General features: G+C 38.1%; 1 protein-coding gene across 1 annotated transcript in view; it reads left to right on the top strand.

The window, feature by feature from the left end:
• Positions 1 to 816: 816 nt before the first annotated feature.
• Positions 817 to 21,161, top strand: part of LOC115215153 (homeobox protein PKNOX1) — a 30,770-nt gene continuing 10,425 nt past the window's right edge. The window contains exon 1 of the mRNA XM_029784325.2: positions 817 to 1,261. Within this exon, the coding sequence (XP_029640185.1) occupies positions 1,195 to 1,261 (67 nt within the window). The 5' untranslated portion in view covers positions 817 to 1,194. The remainder of the gene's footprint in view (positions 1,262 to 21,161) is intronic.

Here is a 21,161-nt window from a genome sequence, read left to right on the forward strand (position 1 = left end):
TTTTAAAGTAGTAAAGTAATAAGGTAGCGTGTGGTATGGTGAAGTAGTTTTTTTTGGGGGCCCTGGGTCAATCTTAAATGAGTAGTCTCATAATGAAAGGCATCCGTGTCGTAAAATATCCCTTTTTATGGCGTTATGCAAGGACTATATTTGCTAATATGTTCTTCCCTTACTTAAGACATTAGGATTTCATTTATAGGAGATTTAGTTGATATTTCTAGCATATTCAGCGCCGCGAACTGGCTTCCCTTATTGCCTCGTGGTGTAGCGAAGTGTCATATAAGTGTTGTGAAATGTTCACTTCACCTCACCTCTCTCAATGTCAATCAGTTGAGTGAGTGGTGAGTGAGTGAGTGAAGAAGTTGGCAACAACAATAATAACAGTAGCAGGAGACACTCTAACTATCACCACCGCAGCTACCCCCACCATCACCATCTCTACTTATCGCCGTTACCTCAAACACCGCTACTACTACCACCATCATCATCATTACCATTATCATTGGCATTGCTGCTATCATCACTACCTCCAACACCAACAACAACAACACCACCATCGTCACCACACCACTACCAGCATCACCACCACCTCTAACACCATTATCTTTGTTACTACTACTACTACTACTACTACTACCAACAACAACAACTTTCCAAACAACGACAGACTTGACATACTAATGATAATAAGAAGCAAATAGAAGGAAAACATACATTTATACACACACACACACACATATATATATATATATATATATAGAGAGAGAGAGAGAGAAGGAAAACAGACCGATACATACAGGATACACACGCACGCACACACATATATCTATATATGTGTGTGGTGTGTTTGTGTGTATCTATATGTCTATACACTCACACACAGAGAGGGAGAGAGAGGAAGACGAGAAACCCAAACTACTAAACAACAAGGCAGGCCCAGTGATCTCATGCTTATTTGAACTCGGAACAGTCAGCCAAGCTGGTTTGGCAGTTTAATGCTCGCTCACCGTGGCGTTGTTTCATTCTTCTGTCAATCTCCTCTCACTCATTCTCCTCTCACTCACTCACTCGCTCACTCACTCATTCTCCCCCCCCGCTATATCAGTTTGACTCTCTCTTTCTCCTTCCCCCTCCCTCTTCCCATGAATTCGACATCGTTCTTTTGACAACTGTTCCTCTTGCCACAATAACAAAATGGATAAAGACGAGCAAAGCGCTATTTTAGCTTTGCTATCACTTCAATACCAAATTCCTTGTCAAGGTAAGAAGAAAAAAACAAAAATTATCTAGCTATATTTTCCGTATATATATATATATATACATATACATACATACACACACACACACAACACGTGCGTATATATATATATATATATATACTTACATATGTTTCATGTTGTATGAGATGGTTAATTTTTTTTTTGTTCCATGTGTGTTTAGATGAAGCTATATATTATGGACACATGTATAAACATCTATTTTAATTTAATACAATTTTCTTTAGCTACACGCACACCTACATACGTTCCCCCCGCCAAGTAGAAAAAAAATCTCTATATTATACACACGTGTGTCAAATTTTGTGTGGTCTTTGATCGGAAATTACATGTATTTCCTATATATATATACACTCTATACACGTGTGTATGTATATATATAAAGACATGTCTCTGATAATGTGTAGATTTGTCATTCTTCGCTACCACATGTCAGAAGTGAAAGAAAAGTTTAAAATTTTAAATATGGTGCGTGTATATAATATATATTTTTGGAGGGAGTTTTAAAATTTAGTCATATATTATATTTGTTTACTTAAAATCATAGATAATTACTTATGTAAAAGTTATATATATTCGCATAAATATATAATTTGTCATATGTGTTTGTAGTTTGTATTATGTAAGGGAATAATTCCTCCTTTGTGATGAGATAAACGTGATTATTATATACACGTGTTATGTTTATACATATGATATATGTGTATATATAAATTTATTCTTGATATTTATTTTTTCATAAAAAGAGTTTTTAGTAGATTCTTAATATCCCCCGTCCTAAGTCTTACACACGTATATACATCCATCCACATGCGTATATAGTTTCATACGCACGTGTGTATTTGATATATTGCATTAATGTTAACAATGTGTATGAAAATTTGTAATTGACAAGGAAAGCCTTTGTTTCTTTTTTCTCCCGTCTGTGCCACTTCGATTTGAACACCCGCATGCGTTTATTCATGCATATGTGTCTAATAGCTATCTATCTATCAATCATATATATATATATATACACTGTATGAAGTGGTGTATATACGATTGTTTTTATGTTAGAGCTGGCGAAGAAAAGAGTAAAGCAAATGAACGTGTGTGAAATGTCTACACTGCGAGCACGTGGTTTAGCTCAAGGCAGATTGCAACATGTGTATAGACAGTTCTGGTTTCGTGATGGTAATTGTCATAGCTAAGGCTTTCTACTTGGCACTTAGATGTACACAAACACCGCTATATATATATATATATATATATATATATATATATATATACTATATGTGTGTGTTCGCACACATGTATATAACACATGCTGGTATTTTTCTCTTATATTTTTTCGTTATCATTTGAAATTTTACATCCGTATTTTGTTCTTCAACTGTAAGGCTCTGACGAGTGTATAAACGTGCTTGTTGTTTTATATGAATATTCAGTGTTTTATAATACATATGTAGATAGATATAAAATCTGAATTAATGTGCTGATTATTGTAAGAGCTTTTGCGTGTCGATGCTGTAAGTGTGTGTGTGTATGTGCATATATATATATATATATAAAAATACACGCATGTGTGTTTATGTGTGGTGTTGTGTATGTATGAATAAGTATATGTGAATAACAGCAAGTTCTAATTTTGTGTGGCTTTGTTTATCGCCTGTGCCTTTATATAATGCATGTGTGTATACATGCTTCTTAAGTTGGAATTTTGACATTTTGTTGATAGATTTGAAGACATCCTCTTCGTACACAAACACACATGTAGCTATTTCTGCTCACATATACACACACACGCACTAAGGTTATATAAACGTGTACGCACATACATGACCTTGTGTCATGTATAGACTTACACGTGTATGTGCTGATAGGGGGCGAACAATAGTGTGTGATAGGATATATATTTAACAGGTATTTCTTTGTCTTTAATGTTGATAATCATATCATACGCTTACACACACACACACACACATGTATAGATATGTAGAGGGAGGGGGGGAGAACGTTTAACAATAAAAACCTCATCCGGGATATATATATATACTATGTATATATATCGATAATAAACTGAAGACCACATGGATATATAGTGTATGTTTTAATGGACCTCGCTGTTAGTAATAACACGTCTTGACTTTAGCTTGTGTGTATATATATATATATATATATATAATATATATATATATATACATATGTGTGTGTGCGCGCGCGCCCTTGAATCTCTTAAATTTAACGTTAATCACCAACCACAGACTGACGTTCACGTGTGTGTATATATAATATATATATATATATATATTATATATATATATATATTATATATATATATAGATATATTCGTGTGTGATTAGTCAGTTAAACAATGACACATTATTTGTTGTTCATGTTGATGCTTAATAGTTATGGTTGTCCTTGGGTAACCCCCCACCCAATCACACTTTCTCTCTCTCTCTCTCTCTCTGTTTTTCACAGCTGTCATTCTTGGGTGATCCCCACCCCCCATTCTCTCTCTTTCTAATACAGCTGTTGTCATTGGGTAAACCTATAGTGCACCAGCTTGGGCAACCTTCCATTGCCTTTGTTTATCTCACCTTCTTCATTAACTTACAACGAGTTACCCCACCTCCTCACTTAGTATTCTGTTCTACTTGTCTCTCTATCGGCACATTTAATAACCACCACACGACTGCCGCCAACGCTGATACCATTACGGCCATGACCATCACTGCTGATTCGGTATAACCCCCTCCCCCACTCTCCTTTAGTACTTATCTCTAGTATCAGAATGATATAGTGTTTATTCGTCTTTTGCTCATTGTTATGGTGTTTTGTGCTGAAGGCTAATAGTGAGTAGATCTTTGATCAAAGGCTTTCCGGCCGTGACCCTCCACAACTTTATTTTCTAGGACTATTATTTATTGCTTCTTCAAGCAAGACATTAAAGGTGGTATTTGGGAGTGATGGTATTATGGCTGCTATTTCTAGCTGGTTGAGCGACAGCCTTACCGACTGCTTCTGTTGGTTCGTAGTGGAGAGAGAGAGAGAGAGAGAGACTAGCATCAATGGACTTGACATTTCGCGGTGTTGTAACTTGATCTTGGTTTCAATGTCGATGCGTGTGTGTAGTTTTTACCTGTGTAATATTTGCCTCTCCATCCATCCATCCATCCATCTAAGCACACAGACACACACATTCGAGCGCGCGCGTGTGTTTATTTAAAATTTCATTAACAATATAGGTTAATATAAAACGGTTTATGTGTAAATATTAAAAAAAATTTTTTTGAAATTCATTAATTTAGGTTAACATCAATGATGCGTGTGTGAGCGCGTGGTCAAATTTCCTAACCCTGATTCATAAGTCTTGAATGTGTGTGTATGTATAATATATGTGCACATTTATGTAATGCGTGTATGCATGCAATATATAATTATATACAAATGTATATATATACGCACACATTACGTGAATACAGTCTTATTCGAATTTTCTTTGTCTTCGCGCATACACAGTTTACACACATACAGCTAGCTGAATATAATCTATATTTTACACACATATTCTTCTGTACATTGATTGCCTTTAAATGCATTAATATACGCACTCACACGCGCAGTGTACTGCTCCTCTCTCTCTCTCTCACTCTCTACTCTCTCCCTCGCAAACTAAATATAACTCCCGTCTCCTTCACCGCCATGCGATAACAAAATATCAACAATAAACAACATCAGCACTATCACAATCCGCCGCCGCCACTACCACCCTCACCATAACAACACCAACTCCAACGTCAGCAGCAGCAGTCAACACATCTCTCATCGTCAGCAGTCATCACCGAAAACCTTTGTCTAGGCCGAACATATTTAGCAATTGTTGCTTCTGACGTTATTGTTACACAGTTCCAGCTGTGGTTTGAACGCGTGTACCTTGACTTCGGGCACGAATTCCACCTATTCTTTCTTTAATTCACCCGTTGCACTTGTTTCCTAAAAACAAAGAAAAAACGGAAATTTAAAACAAAAGAAATAATAAAAATAAAAAAACAGGACCTGCTTTGTCTCCTGTATGAATGTGTATATATGTAAGCGACTGGCTTTGTCTTACCGGTTGGCCACATATATATATATACATACATACACACTCGAAAGTATTCAGTACTGTCGAGGTTGATAAATACATTACTCCAGTAATTAAAATAATAGTAATAAATTTCCTACCACCTCCTGGGTTTCTTTATGATGACAGAATGTTTGTTTGACAAGGCTAAATATACACAAGCGCGTAGTGCCGTCTGAAGACGGGGGCAAACTGGACAGTTGCTTCACTGGTCTTGTGGCTTGCTGTCAATAAGTAAACGGGCGCAGAGCATTGATTAGCCCTGTGGCCTATAATGCTTGCTAAGACGCACCAAGGGTAGAGAAAAGTAGTTTTTTTTTTTTTTTTACTTCCATGAGTGAGTTTCGGCCACTTTACTGTGACCTTGATATGGTTACCAGCATTAGAATAAGAGGAAGGTTCAATGTCTCTGACTTCGTGTGTTGCTTGCGGTGGTGTAAAGTTTACCTGGGATTTTTTACAACAGTATGATGAAGTCCATATGACGTTTAAACATGTTGACATCAACTCAGCGTGGATCGATCTTTTATACTTATTGCGGTGTCTACTCCTCCTTGATGGTGTGGGTGAATGAGGAAGACCTTTGACTCTATGAGGTCTATTGAAATTCGCATTGCTGTCAATGTCAAAAATAAGTTTACCAGTGACTATTCGTCCCTTACTCTTGATTGTATATAGAGAAAACGTGAATTTTAAAACAAAGCCATCAGTTAATCCTCTTTCATCCCGTTTTATGAACGTGTAGGACTAGTCGCCAAACGTGACATTTTTCTGGCCGGTGGCGAAATCATTAGAAGCTCCTTAGATAATTTTCAATGGTTTAAATTAGAGGAATAAGGCATATAACATGTAAATCTGTGTACATACATATGTAATTATATTAAACACTATAAAAATAACCGTATTATGATTAAAGTAAATAACCTATTTAGTTTCTCCATGTTCTTCCGTTGACAACCTCCATCCACCCAGAATATTTTCAGTTGTATGTATTTGAAGTCCTCAGCTTTAAATCTAGAGCCAGTCAGACTCAAAGTTAGTGTCAATATATATGGAACCTTCTGACAGCGAGCTGCCAGAATCGTTAGCATGCCGGGCAAAAACTGCTCAGCGGCATTTCGTTTTTACGTTATGAGTTCAAATTCATTCGAGGTCGACTTTGCCATTCTCCCTTTCGAGGTCGATAAAATAAGTACCAGTTCATCACTGGGGTCGATGTAATTGACTTAATTCCTTTCCCAAATTTGCTGGCCTTGTGCTAAAATTTGACACGAATATATATGGATCATAAGGCGGATCATAAGTTGGCAGAATCGTTAGCACGTCGGACGAAATGCCGCTAAGCATTTTGTCCATCTTTACGTTCTGAGTTCAGATTCTGCCGTGGTCGACTTTGATTTTTCATCCTTTCAGGATCGATAAACTAAGTTGAGCACTGGGGTCGATATAACCAACTTACTCCGCTCCCGAAATTGCTGGCCTTGTACCAAAATTTGAAGCCAATGTAATGGAACATTTAAATGCTGGGGAGGAGGAAACTGCACAATTCAATATGTTTTTTTTTTTTTTTTTTTTTTGGTCTTTCTGACCTCGTCAGCAAATCATAATCTAACCATACCGTGTTTGGCGAAGTAACTATTATTGCAACGTCACAAATGGACACGATTGACGAGATACGGAGTATCAAGTTAATATTAGGTCATGCGTGAATCTCCGGAAATCCCTTCAAAATGAAAACTGGTTTACCATGTAAATGGTTTGGCAGTCGTCTTCCTTTCACCTTGTTCTTCACCATTTTATGTGCATAAAACGAAAGATCTTCAAATGCAAGTCATATGATGTCTCTAGACTGAGTGTCAAAATTTCGGTTTAAATTGTTTTTAAATTTATAATATAAGCGCAGGAGTGGCTGTGTGGTAAGTAGCTTGCTAACCAACCACATGGTTCCGGGTTCAGTCCCACTGCGTGGCATCTTGGGCAAATGTCTTCTGCTATAGCCCCGGGCCGACCAATGCCTTTGTGAGTGGATTTGGTAGACGGAAACTGAAAGAAGCCTGTCGTATATATGTATGTGTGTGTGTCTGTGTTTACTTGACAACCGATGCTGGTGTGTTTATGTCCCCGTTACTTAGCGGTTCGGCAAAAGGAGACCGATAGAATAAGTACTGGGCTTACAAAAAGAATAAGTCCCGGGGTCGAGTTGCTCGACTAAAGGCATTGCTCCAGCATGGCCGCAGTCAAATGACTGAAACAAGTAAAAGAGTAAAGAGAATATAGTGTGTGCTAAAGTGTCTTTCTTTTTGTGTGTCAAACAACACGTAAAATACTAAGTTTCATTTCAGAAAGTTCAATGACCAATGAAAAGAGAATCCAATACACATGTACTCTCACACAAACCAAGCTTCGGTGTGTTTGTGTGTTAGCTTCCTCTATGTCTCGTCTCATTACGTATGGCAGCAAGCGTTTTTGTTACTTGTGTTCGCATATCGTAATATCTATGTCGCTGGGTGTATCAAACTACCAAGTATTTATATACAATCGCTATAAACTGCTCATTTCCATATTTATTTTAAAATCCGATTTAAATGTTGATTTCAACGATTTGAATATATCAGTTTTTATATTTGTATTTATTTTTATTATTATTATTATTTGCATAAATTGAAAATATTTGTGTTCTTGATCTGGTCAAACTGAAGGGTTTGAGCCGAGCAAAAGAAGATAGTGAAATAGGTGTTTGACACTTGATATTTCGTCTGTTCTTGTTTTGTATCTGGTTTGTATTGCAGCACATGTAAACATTTGATTCTCCTTTGCCTTTCCGGCGATGAACGTATCGCATCGCCCTTAAATGTTATGAAGTGTTGGCTCTCATCAGGACAATGTGTCCGAAGATAGACTATAACTATATGATATTAGTTTTCACTTATACAGCCTGATTTTGTTCAGAAGTGTTTCTTGCAGTTCGCCGAATATGTAATGTGAGCGTATGTCATGAATGTTTACGAAAACATGAGTGTTTTGATATGTGAACTGGTCTTAAATATGTGTACGGGCCTATCTGTATACGGCAGAAACGTTAGCACGCCGGGCGTATTTCGTCTGCCGTTACGTTCTGAGTTCAAATTCCGCCGAGGTCGACTTTGCCTTTCATCCTTTTGGGGTCGATAAATAAAGTACCAGTTACGCACTGGGGTCGATGTAATCGACTTCATCCGTTTGTTTGTCCTTGTTTGTCCCCTCTGTGTTTAGCCCCTTGTGGGTAGTAAAGAAATATATATATGCGTTCTAAGTTCTCCGTATTTTTTCCTATATATTCTTTTATACGTTTCAGTCGTAAGGCCGTGTGCGTTTGAATGTGTACATGTGTGTGTGTTCATGGTGTAAAAATCAGCGTTGTTTGTTTGTGCCGCATCCAGGCCTTGTTTCATGTCGGTTCGATAAGATTGAAAATCTAAGTACTAGCAGATCGATCTTACTGATCAAACCACTGGTGTCGCAGCATAGTCGTAGTCCAATGACTGAAACTAGTAAAAAAACACATTTTGTTTTTAATATATGTAATTGTCAGTTAAGTGTTTGCGGATTTAGTTTCATAAATTTGACGTCCCATGTATGTTCATACACACACGCACACACACACACACACACTCACACAGACACAATGTGTGTATATCTGTCACGTCTGTGGAGTAATACATCTGCTTTAACCTTTGTTAGCGTGTTGTGTATGTATGTGTTTATGCCTGACTATGCATATGTCAATCTACTGACCCGGTATGAATGTATCTACTGTGCGTGTGGACGCACAAGTGTATAATGGTATGGTTGTTTGTATGTGTCGTAATAGAGAGAGAGAGCTGTTATATATAATAATTTGTTTGCGTGTATTCTTATAATGAAGTCTATTAAATGAATGCATGTGTATATATTTATACACATAATCTACACACGTTCCTTTTTGTTTCAGTCATTTGACTGCGAACACATCAACCCCAGGACTTTTTTTTTTTAAGACTAGCACTTGTTCTATCAGTCTGCTTTTGCCGTTAAGTTACGAGGACATAAACACACCAACACTGGTTGTCGAACGGTGATGGGGGAGAAAAGGCGCGCGCACACACACACAGGACAGGACAGGCTTCTTTCAGTTTCCGTCTACCAAATCGGTCTTCCTGAGGCCATGGTGCCACGCAGTGGGACTGAACCCGGAACCATGTAGTTGAGAAGCAAACTTCTTACCACGCAGCCACGCCTGCGACTATATATATATTTTTTTTTTTTTTTTTTATCTAGTTTCAGCTCACGAGCTGTGACCATGCTGGGGCACCGCCATTTAGGGTTAGGGTTAATATATATATATAAAAAAATTGACTCGAGGGCCGAGATATTTGTACGCCACTTACAAAAATGTCATCTACAAAGCCCCCCCCCCCTTCCGACCCTTGCTTTATAACTTCTCTCGATTAAAATTATATTTATACACATAATCTATACACGTTTTTCTTTGTCTTGCCAGTATACTCCTCCTCCTCCGTGTTGCTGTATTGATCGTACACGCACAGACATGCACACAACCCGCTCTCTCTCTCTCTCTATCTGTGTATGTGTGTCCACATGCTTCAAATATGTGTTGCGTGCGGTGTGGCTGCCAGTATTGATTCGCGCCTGTCACTCACGTCTTAAGTGAGTACACGTGTGTAATAGTGCGTATGTGTGAAAGTACGCACGTGTGTGTGTGTGTGTGTGCTCGCGCGTGCGTGTTTCGATGGTAATGCCCGTCATTTCTTGCTATATATAATCATACTCTTTGTCATATTACGTTTTTTTTTTCTTGTTGTTGTTTTCTAAAGCATGCTTGGTTTATGTTATAAACATGTGATGTTGACTGTAAGAAGACCTCTGTTTGTGTGTGTGTGTTTAGATTTAAATATTCATTTGCTGTTTTTATCTTTTTATGCATAACTGTGTGTGTGTGTGTGTGTGTGTATACACATGCTCACACATCCGCTTCACAAAGACACGTGTAAAATGAGCATCGTTGAGTGCGTACTACTCATATCGTATGTGTGTGTGTGTGTGTAATATATATTTCACTCAGAAGACTTATATTTGCATACACACACACACACACATATATATATATATATATATATATATATATATGACAGATTAGTTATCTCGACTGTTTCCTGACGAAGCATATGTCTAATAAACTCTCTGACAAGCTTATATATATATGTCAGCGGTGTATATACAGATCGGATTTTCTTTCTTCTGTATCAATTTTATCCTCCACACAAGGTGCACTCAGACCTCCCCCCACCTTTCTCTATGTCTCATTGTGTTGTGTTGCATACTTGTGATATTTAGTTACGTCCCTTGGCATTCGGGTTTCAAATCTAACCAGTCTCGATCCAAACACGCACACACAATTTTTCTCCAGACTTCATTTAAATATGCCCCCCATTCTGGTTCTACTGTCGGTACGTAAAACAACGAACTAACATCGACTTGTTGTCTAGTATGTAGTTAGTTGCTTACTTCGACATTGTAATTTCAAATCACACCGTATCCGTCATTCGGTTTTTCTGTCCTTCTGGGTCCAGTTAAATGGAGCACTCGAGTAATGTGTCGAACAAAATGTCTTGCTGTATTTCTCGTTACAATCTAAGTTCAAATCCTTATTTAGTCAACCCAGTTTTGCTTTACTTCCGGGGTCGATAAACCAGGCACAAGTCATAGATTGGGATAATTTAAATCGATATTACCAGACACGATTTTCTGGCGTCGTGCTTATCATAATCACGGACTATTAAGACATATACCACCGAAGACTGAGTCTTTAAGTTCGTTTGTTCCTCGTTTGAAGCGGGTGGTAGCCTGTATTTTGAACCGCTCCTGTCTTGCCCTCCTTTAAAGTCACTACCTAGTCGGTTAAAGGAGGGTCTGAAAAGGAAGTGGAGTAGGTTGGTGAAAATTGATGGGCGCTCCTGTCAAAGTTATGATAAAGCTTAACACACATAAGTTGCCGCCGAAAACTGAGTGTTTGGATAAGCTTAAATCAAGTTTAATGTTTAATTGTTTTTATTATATCTTAATATAAACATACACGCACACACACATACATACATACATCTATGCACACACACACACACAGAGGTGGGGTTGGGAATTGTCCCTCGAAGTCCCATTACATCTTAAGAAAGCATTTCCGTTGTATGAAACACGGGAGGGATCTTTTCCTTTTGAACGGCACACAATTTCTAGTTAACTAAACACTTTAAAACTTCGTATACTGGTAGAATGTGTCAAAATAAAACATTTTTTTCTCTTGGCTTTCTTGATAAAATTGTAATTTTTTGAATTTTAACCAATGAATCGCCACTAATTGAGCTAAAATCATTTGCTGCGTCTTAAACTCAGACAACATCCTGTCACTAACCCTAACCCTAAATTTGTGTATAAAATTATAGAATTATTTTGTTTGTTAATTGTTTAAATTATTTTCCATTGCTTCCGTTTTTTTTTACACGCGTAACAATTAATTTAACAATTAAGAAAAAAAACCTTAGGGTTAGGTTTAAGGTTAGTGACAGGATGTGTCTCAGTTTTAGACGCAGCAAATGATTTTAGCTCAATGGAGGTAATCGATTGGTTAAAATTGCCGAAATGCTCGAAATTTCAGACGAAATATCTTACAAACTATAGAATTTTCTCAATAAAACCAAGAGAAAATGATGTTTTATAAACACATTCTACCAGTATACGAAGTTTAAAACTTATTAGTTACCTAGAAATTATGTTACAAAGTGCCGTTCAAAAGGAAAAGAACCCACTGGAGTACAAAAAGCAAAATGAACTGTGGGGCGATGGAAACTACTCTTTTCCATTACGTGATAATTGGGACATCTCTTTCAAAACCCTCTCCTGGCATAGGGTCCTAACTGTGTTGGGAACAGTAGTAATAACTGTAAAATTACTCGATATTTGACTAGTATGTATTTTATTGCCGGCCAGGATTTGATCCCGGATATACATTCACCCACGTGGTTGACAGGTTCACAGAGTGACGAGTTGGCTGGCTGGCTAAGCTGGTTTATTAATGTTGTATTTGACAAATATCTGTTAACTGGAGAGAACACATTCACGTACATACACTTATCTCTCTATCAGAAACAGTTATAACGAGACCATCTGTCAAGTATTTCTTTTTTTTTTTTAGGCGCACATGAACAAAGACATTTGAAAAGTTATTGATATACATGTATTTCATGTGTGTGTGTGCGCCTAATATTGTAACAACGGTTAAAAACAGTTTGAATTTTCCATACATTATATATATATATATATCACATATGCGTGTGTGTGTGTGTATATCCGCATATGCAAGTGTGTGTGTGCGCGTCCAGAAATATATAGCAGCCGTGAGTAAACAGCCTGAAAAGGACACAATCTGTTGCTAACAATGAAACTAGTGGCTAGCCTTGTCTTCTCTCAACCTCAACATAACACACACTCACCAGCTGTCACATTGTTATTTATATATATATATATATATATATATGAGAGAGAGAGAGAGAGATCCATATATAATGTAGGTATTTATATTCGTGTATATGAAAATATATCGTATATTTGAGTATGTTTTTGTGTGTGTATATATATATATAGAGTGTGTGCATACTGTTACGAAACAAGGGTTCTCGGCGCCTGAGGGTAAAGCCATTTTTCGTCCCCATTTTAATTAATTCAGGAGTGGCTGTGTGGTAAGTAGCTTGTTTACCATCCACATGGTTCCGGGTTCAGTCCCACTGCGTGGCATCTTGGGCAAGTGTCTTCTGCTATAGCCCCGGGCCGACCAATGCCTTGTGAGTGGATTTGGCAGACGGAAACTGAAAGAAGCCTGTCGTATGTATGTGTGTGTGTCTGTGTTTTTCCCCCTAGCATTGCTTGACAACCGATGCTGGTGTGTTTACGTCCCCGTCACTTAGCGGTTCGGCAAAAGAGACTGATAGAATAAGTACTGGGCTTACAAAGAATAAGTCCCGGGGTCGATTAGCTCGACTAAAGTCGGTGCTCCAGCATGGCCGCAGTCAAATGACTGAAACAAGAAAAATAGTAAATAGTAATAGTATAGTCCAATACGCGCGCATGTAGGTGATTCAAAGGAGTTAATGTGCTTCTTGTCTCCTCGCCCGGAAAACCCTGAGCTGTTGAACAGGGTCACCGTTATGTTGTGAAGATGTTCTGTTCGATGAACCAATAAAAGTTGTAGCTCACGCTACTTGTTGAGCAGTTGAGTACTTTGTGAATGCACAGCGCAAAGGTGACGAAAATACAATAGAAGAACGAGGTAAGAATTAAATACATAGTTTGTCTTGGCTTGACGCTGAGGAAACTGGATTAAAAAAAAAAAAGGAATGTTTAATGTTTCGATTAAACGCGCTTTCTTCTGAAAGATAGGATAAGTCTTGGAGAGAGAATTGGAAAAATAAAAACATACGTATATCCAATGGTGGTAATTTGGGGTTAGCAAAATTTGCATAAATATTTTCATAAAGCATAAAGAAAATAATTCAAGAGGGTGAATTGTATGAATTTAGATAAGTATGTAAAGGGAGTACTAAAAACAGAATGAAGGGTGAGGCGATGGAAACTACTCTTTTCCTTTGCGTGATATATGGGACACCTTACTTCTGCGGTCAAATTTGCCTTTGACCTTTTGGGAATCGATAAAATAAGTACCAGCCAGGTCCTGGGATTGATGATACCAACTAACCCCCCCTTCCCCACCCCCTCAAAAATGCTGGGATATAGAACTTGTGTCCAAATAAGAAGCACAGCTAACCGCAGGCTCGGCAGCTGTGAGTTGGTTGTTCACTTGCAATTTGGAGTTTGACTCGATGCTTCATTTGACTTAACTTCGTGGGCTCATAGGACGGACCCATCTTATCACCTATCAGAAGAGTGAGGGATTTATTAAAAATATATGAAACTCTTACCAACTTTGTCGAGTGAAACCTCCTTTCGTTTGTCCACTCACTCGGATATAATCAGGTGTTCCGATTTCCCCCCTTATTTTCATTCTTTTTCTTTCAGTTTAAAATAATGGAGTAATAAATAACAAAGTGCTGGGAGATTTGGTGTATGTGGTGGTGGGGTGGGACTTATGTTCAGTTTGAGCTATTTTGTAGGGCAACATGGGTTAAAAGTAAAAATTCCAGTGGGGCGCAATATGGAACGAACCGAATAGGTTGGGAGAGAATGATATTAAAACTGGCTTAGTTTTTATATCTTTCACGAGTCTAGCATTTGGATTAAACGAATATTTAGTAATCAATTAAGTTAATAACGCCATGTGCGCCGTTTACTACTCCTCACCAAATGTTACCTCGTTATTATATGTGTTTCTTTACTACCCACAAGGGGCTAAACACAGAGGGGACAAACAAGGACAGACAAACGGATTAAGTCGATTATATCTACCCCAGTGTGTAACTGGTACTTAATTTATCGACCCCGAAAGAATGAAAGGCAAAGTCGACCTCGGCGGAATTTGAACTCAGAACGTAACAGCAGCCGAAATACCTCTAGGCATCCCGGCCGGCGTGCTAACGATTCTGCCAGCTCGCCGCCTTCGTTATTATAAGTGATGGCAAATTGGCGAGCTGGCAGCATCATTAGAATTTGAACTCAGGACGTCTTCTGATTTTACGTCTTGAGTTCAAATTCCACTATGGTCGTCATCCTTTCGGGTTCGACGTAATCGACTAACTCCCTCTCCCAAAATTTCAACCCTCGTATCTGTAAGTTAAAACATATGGCTCTAACTTCGTTAGTTTTGTTTTGCTATCTTCAACTTCTTTAGAGAAAGACGTCGCTACACAAAGAACATTAGAACTCACTGCTCCTCTCCCAAAGCATTTGAAATAATTTTAATTTACTAATTTAATTAACTAATCTTTTACCGATACCGACCTCTCTGGTTTTCTCTGAATCCTCCCCTCACTTCCCGAGTCCGATTGTTTCGATATTAAATTTTTGATTTAATATGTGGTCCCTACAGATTCGCTTATACAGAAAGGCTTATCACACTAAAGAATTTTCAGAAGCATTCTTGACAGTCTTAGAATAATTCTTTTCAATGAATCGACATTTTTCACATAAGTTACTAAGCATTTTTCGAAATTTTTCACAAGACCATATATTTGCATGGCTGTGCGGTAATAAGCTTGCTTCCCAATCACATGGTACCTGGTTCATTCTCACAGTGCCACTTTGGGCAAGTGTTGGATCTTTTCGGTTTGAACGGCAGTTTTTTTTTTTTTTTTTCTAGCGGTGTCATATGATATTGTCACCCATAATTATGAACCTAGTATCGATCTATTGCATTTTAATCTGTTTTAGGGGTGGGGGAAGGGTACCTTTCTTTTTTTTTTCAGAAATGTAAATAAACCCAATCTGTTTCTTAAACGAGGAACAGAATGTTTTCACCTTCAATAGACGTCATTGATTGGTTGAAATTGAAGAAAAAAAGCCCCAAATATCTTACAAACTATAGAATTTTCTCAATAAAGCCAAGAGAAAAAGATGTTTTATAAACACATTCTACCAGTATACGAAGTTTAAAAGTGTTTAGTTACGTGGAAATTATTTTAAAAAACTGTCGTTCAAACCGAAAATATCTCAAGTGTCTTCTGCTATATCCTCGGGTTGGCCAAAGCCTTACAAATGGATTTGGTAGACGGAAACTAAATGAAGTTCTTCGTATATTTATGTGTGTGTGTGTGTATCTACGTTTCCGTAACGTAGCGGTTCGACCAAAGGGACTGACAGAATAAGTTCTAGGCTTTAAAAAAAATTCCTGGGGTCGATTTGTTCGACTAAAACCCTTCAAAGGCTGCAGTCAAATGACTGAAACAAATAAAAGATAAAATGTTGTTTTGGTTTGGCTGTGTGGTTGAGAAGTTCCTCTCTGCAACCACATGGTTTTGAATTCAGTTCCATTGCGCGATACCTTAAGCAAGTGTCTTCTGCCATGTAAGTCCCCGAGCCGAGCAACGCCTTGTGAGCGAATTTGGATGACAAAAACTAGGTGAAAGCTCGTCGAGTGTCTATGTATGTATATATATGCTTATGTTTGTCCTCCTCTGTTACCACCACCTCATCGCTCGACAACGGTGTTCGTTTGTTTACGTCTCCGTAACTTGGCGGTTCAACAGGAGAGACCGATAGTGTAACTAACAGATTTAAAAAGTACTGGGATGGCGATGTGTTCGACTTAGCCTTCAAGGCGGTGCTCCAGCATGGCCACAGTCCAGTGATTGCAACTAGTAAAGGGAGTACACACATTTATTTTAAAAACATCCTTCCTGCTATACGCACAAGGTCAGTAATGTTGAGTGGCAGGAGGCGAGTCAATTACATCGCCCCCAGAGCCGAACTGCTTTTTTTTTTTTTATCGACCCCTGAAAGGGAGAAAGGTGGAATTTGAACTCAGAACGTAAAGCCGGAAGAAATCGCACGCTTAGCATTTTATTCGGTGCTGTAACAATGCTGCCAGCTTTCATTTTATTCATTTATTTATTACTAGCAGTATCGCCCGGCGTTGCTCGGGTTTGTAAGGGAAATAACTATATAAGCATTTTTAGAGAGTTATAGCCAAAAAAGGCATTAAAAATGGGGGGAAAATGATGGTAAGTTTTTTTTTTATCGTTGACTCATCGTAGACATTTTTAGAGAGTTACTTCCCTTATATAATAGCGAAAAAATGCATTAAAATGGAAAAAAATGATGGTAAATTTTTTTTTAAATCGTAGACTCATCGTAGACGCGCGCTAATACCCAGAAGGGCTCGATATTAATCACGATTATAAGATACCCGGTTTTGGTTAAACTGCACCGCAAAATGTGGGAGTAGTTAGGAATCTAAATCGTAGGAGACAGACAGCACACAACCTCACTTTTATATATAAAGATTATCATTGTTGTTATTACTATTTTTTGTATACTTTTTTTCTTAACTTACCTTCTTCTCCAAAAGTACGTTTCTTATAAATAATATTTTCAACTAATGAGACAACCTGCGATTAGTAAGACTAATTAATTAACCTGACTTAATTACGGCTTTATACTGTTTTATAAACCATAAAACACCCAGGCTTCAGAGCTTCTGTAGGTATTAGCGAGGTTCAATATGTCGTTCTTGTACGATCCCTTCTGGTTCGAACTGGAGGTCCTTCTTTATGTCGCTATTCGGACACTGTACCTTCCTCTCTCTCTCTCTATATATATATATATATATAGGGAGAATTAACAGGTCTAACTCATGTTTTAAGTACACCATATCCAACGATCGTCACAAAGTTCAATATAGACTTTGTTGTGTACACACACACACGGAATTTGTGTGTGTATGAATGACGTCCGGCTGAGTGAGGAAGAGAGAACAGTAACAAATAGATATTATCTTCGCCATCACAAAGTCCAGCTATCTTCGTATCACATATGAAGTCTTTCTATAAGTTTCTGTCCAAATCTTTTAAATTCTTAATTGTATTCCGCGTCGTGATAAGACCTACTTAGTTTTGTGTGTGTGTGTGATTGAATATATCATTACATTTTATATTTATACACATTGTTTTAACCGACCTGCTGTAGGTTAGAACACTGTCTTATAGTCACGGTTTGTTTATAGTTAAACTTACAATGGGATTATATTGACTAATATATATATCTTTACTACCCACAATGGGCTAAACAAAGACGGACAAAGGGATTAAGTCGATTACATCGACCCCATTGCGAAACTGGTACTTAATTTATCGACCCCGAAAGGATGAAAGGCAAAGTCGACCTCGGCGGAATTTGAACTCAGAATGTAACGACAGACGAAATACGGCTACGCATTTCGCCCGGCGTGCTAACGTTTCTGCCAGCTCGCCGCCCTTTATATATACACACACACACACACACCTATATGGGGTTGGAGTTATAGAATTGGCTCCAGGGCTGAAAGCTTTGTGAGTCGTATTATGTGTATTTATGCGTGTGACATGCAAACGTACAAAAGACTAAGTGTAACTGCGTTCAAACGTAACACGATTTGGTAACCAAAGTAATCTCTCTCTCTCTCTCTCTCTCGCTGTAAATGTTATACACAAATTATATACAGAGGGAGAAAGAAGCAGGAGTGTGTGTGTGTAAAATATGTGCATTTGTCAGTTTTCAGTTGTTTAAAGCACGTGTTGCCGGTATCATGACCGCCATAACTGTCACTGTATGTGACTTTCTTTTGTTCATAACACAATTACACACACACGCGCGCACGCACATACATATACAGTGAACTACACGCTCTCTCCTTCTCCCCCTCTATTTCTCCCCCCCCCCTCTCTCTATTTCTTTGTTCAAATTTCTTCATAGAAATTTAATACTCACGCGCGCACACTAGTAATAATAATATGCACACACACACACACACATACGAAGCATTTTTAAATGTAGATATCTTGTTTAAATAATTTAGACTGCGGAAATGCTGGGGCACTTCCTTGGAAGGGTTAGTCGAACAAATCGACCCCAGCACTTATTTTTCTAAACCTAGTATTCTTCCTATAAGTTCCTTTTTGCCAAGCTTCTGAGTGACTGGTTTATAAACAAACCCACACCGGTTGTCAAGCGGTAGTGGGGTACAAACACACTAACGAGTATATGTATTTACACAAGCTACCAAATTCGCTCACAAGGCTTTGGTCGGCCCGGGGCTTTAACCGAAGACACTTCCTTAAGGTGTGTCACGAAGTTGGACCGAACCCAGAACCATGTGGTTTGCAAGTAGGCTTCTTACCACACAGCCACGCCTGCTTCTGTTTTACTAGTTGCTCTATGGCCATACTGGAGCTCTGTTATCGAAGATTTTTAGTTGATTTAAATTATTTTATATATGCCAGTAATTTTTTTTTAAATAGGTAATGCAGAGTCCTTCCATTCCATCAATCCACCCGTCGGCAGTCATACCCCCATCACACACACGCTCATGCACACAGACCCTGGTTGGAATCACTGTTTATGTGTGTGTGTGGATTTTTGAACTCTGGGTGTAACTAAATAGTTGAATATATTGTCTGGCACTCCAGCGGTTCTGACAACCCACCCCCACGTATAGAATAATAATGTTAATTATATAACCCAGTAGACAAACTGACGTGTTTTTTTTCCTTTAATTTTGGACGTGAAATACTAATTAAAGTGCATTATATAATTACGTAGTTATTTGCCGCCACCCGTGTGGAAGATAAAAGAAATAATTATTTTATTCATATTAATCACATTATTCATATTGGGCCAATAGTTGACTGTATTGGCAAAGTGGTAAACAAAAATGATTTGTAGTTTTGGGTTCAATTCTCGCCAAAGTCAGCAAGCATACCACTCCACCCGCATCACTGCCAGAAAATTATGGAATTGCACATTTTAGAAATCATCGTTAAGATGACAAGCTGGCAGAATCGTTAGCACGCCGGGTGAAATGCGTAGCTGTATTTCGTCTGCCATTGTGTTCTGAGTTCAAATTCCACCAAGCTTGACTAACCCCTTCCAGCCAAATTTCAGGCCTTGTGCCTATAGTAGAAAAGATTAAAGTGGTGAGCTGACAGAATTATTAGTGTTCTGGATGAAATGCTTAGCTGTATTTCATTTGCCATTATATTTCTGAGTTCAAATTCTGCCAAAGTCGACTTTCTTTCATCCTTTCAGGATCGATTAAATAAGTACCTGTTATGCCCTGGGGTCGATGTAATCAACTTAATGCCTTCCTCCAAATTTGAGGCTTTGTGCTTCCACTAGAAAAAATTATTTTTATTTTTATTATTAAGGCGGCAAAATTCTTAGCAATATTTCGTCCATTTTTACATTCTGAGTTCAAGTCTCGTCGAGGTTGACTTTGCTTTCATCCTTTTACCATCAATGAAATACCAGTTTATATACTTGACTATTCCCCTTACCTCCGTATTTCACACCTTGTGACTGTAGTAGAGAGGGTTATTTAAGGAATTGTGGCTGTGAGCGGCAGAATCATTAGTACTTTGAACAAAATACTCAGCAGCATTTCATCCATCATTGTGTTCTGCGTTCAAATTCTGCCACGGTTGACTTGGCCTTTCAGTCTTTGAGTTGATAGAAATAAGTGCCAGGATCAGTGTAATTGACCATTCCCTCCCACCAAGTTTCAGGCCTTGTGCCTATAATAGGTTGGTGTCGTGATTACTATTATTATGATAAGGAAGTTAGGTACCTGGTAGGTCTTCAGAAATTGTGCCTTACCAGTTTTACATTTTAAGTTCAAACTCCCTCAGGGTTGACTTTAGCTTTTATTCTTCTAAGAGGTGACTAGAATAATGACTAGTCTAAGAAATTGACTCCTCGGGCTTAATAAACTGTGTTAGAAATTATTTCTTTACTTGGAGCCTGAGCTGTTAGCTTTGTTGTTAAACCCCACTTACTCATTGTTAATGCTGAATGACCCATAGCATAGATGCAGGACAGGTCAACTAATTTACATATTTGCTTTGATTTGACAAGTGTATGTGACCTATACTTAGAGGTAGGCCAAGTCAGCTAATACATTGGTGTTGGTTTGACACTTGTGAATGACCCACAGCATAGATGTAGGTCAGGTCAAACTAATTTATATATTGGTATTGGTTTGACAATCCAAGTGTCCCACTTAGATTTAGGTCAGGTCAACTGATTTACATATTTGTTGATTTGAC

This window comes from Octopus sinensis, linkage group LG8, assembly GCF_006345805.1.
Source record: "Octopus sinensis linkage group LG8, ASM634580v1, whole genome shotgun sequence".
In the NCBI taxonomy this organism is placed as follows: Eukaryota; Metazoa; Mollusca; class Cephalopoda; order Octopoda; family Octopodidae; genus Octopus; species Octopus sinensis.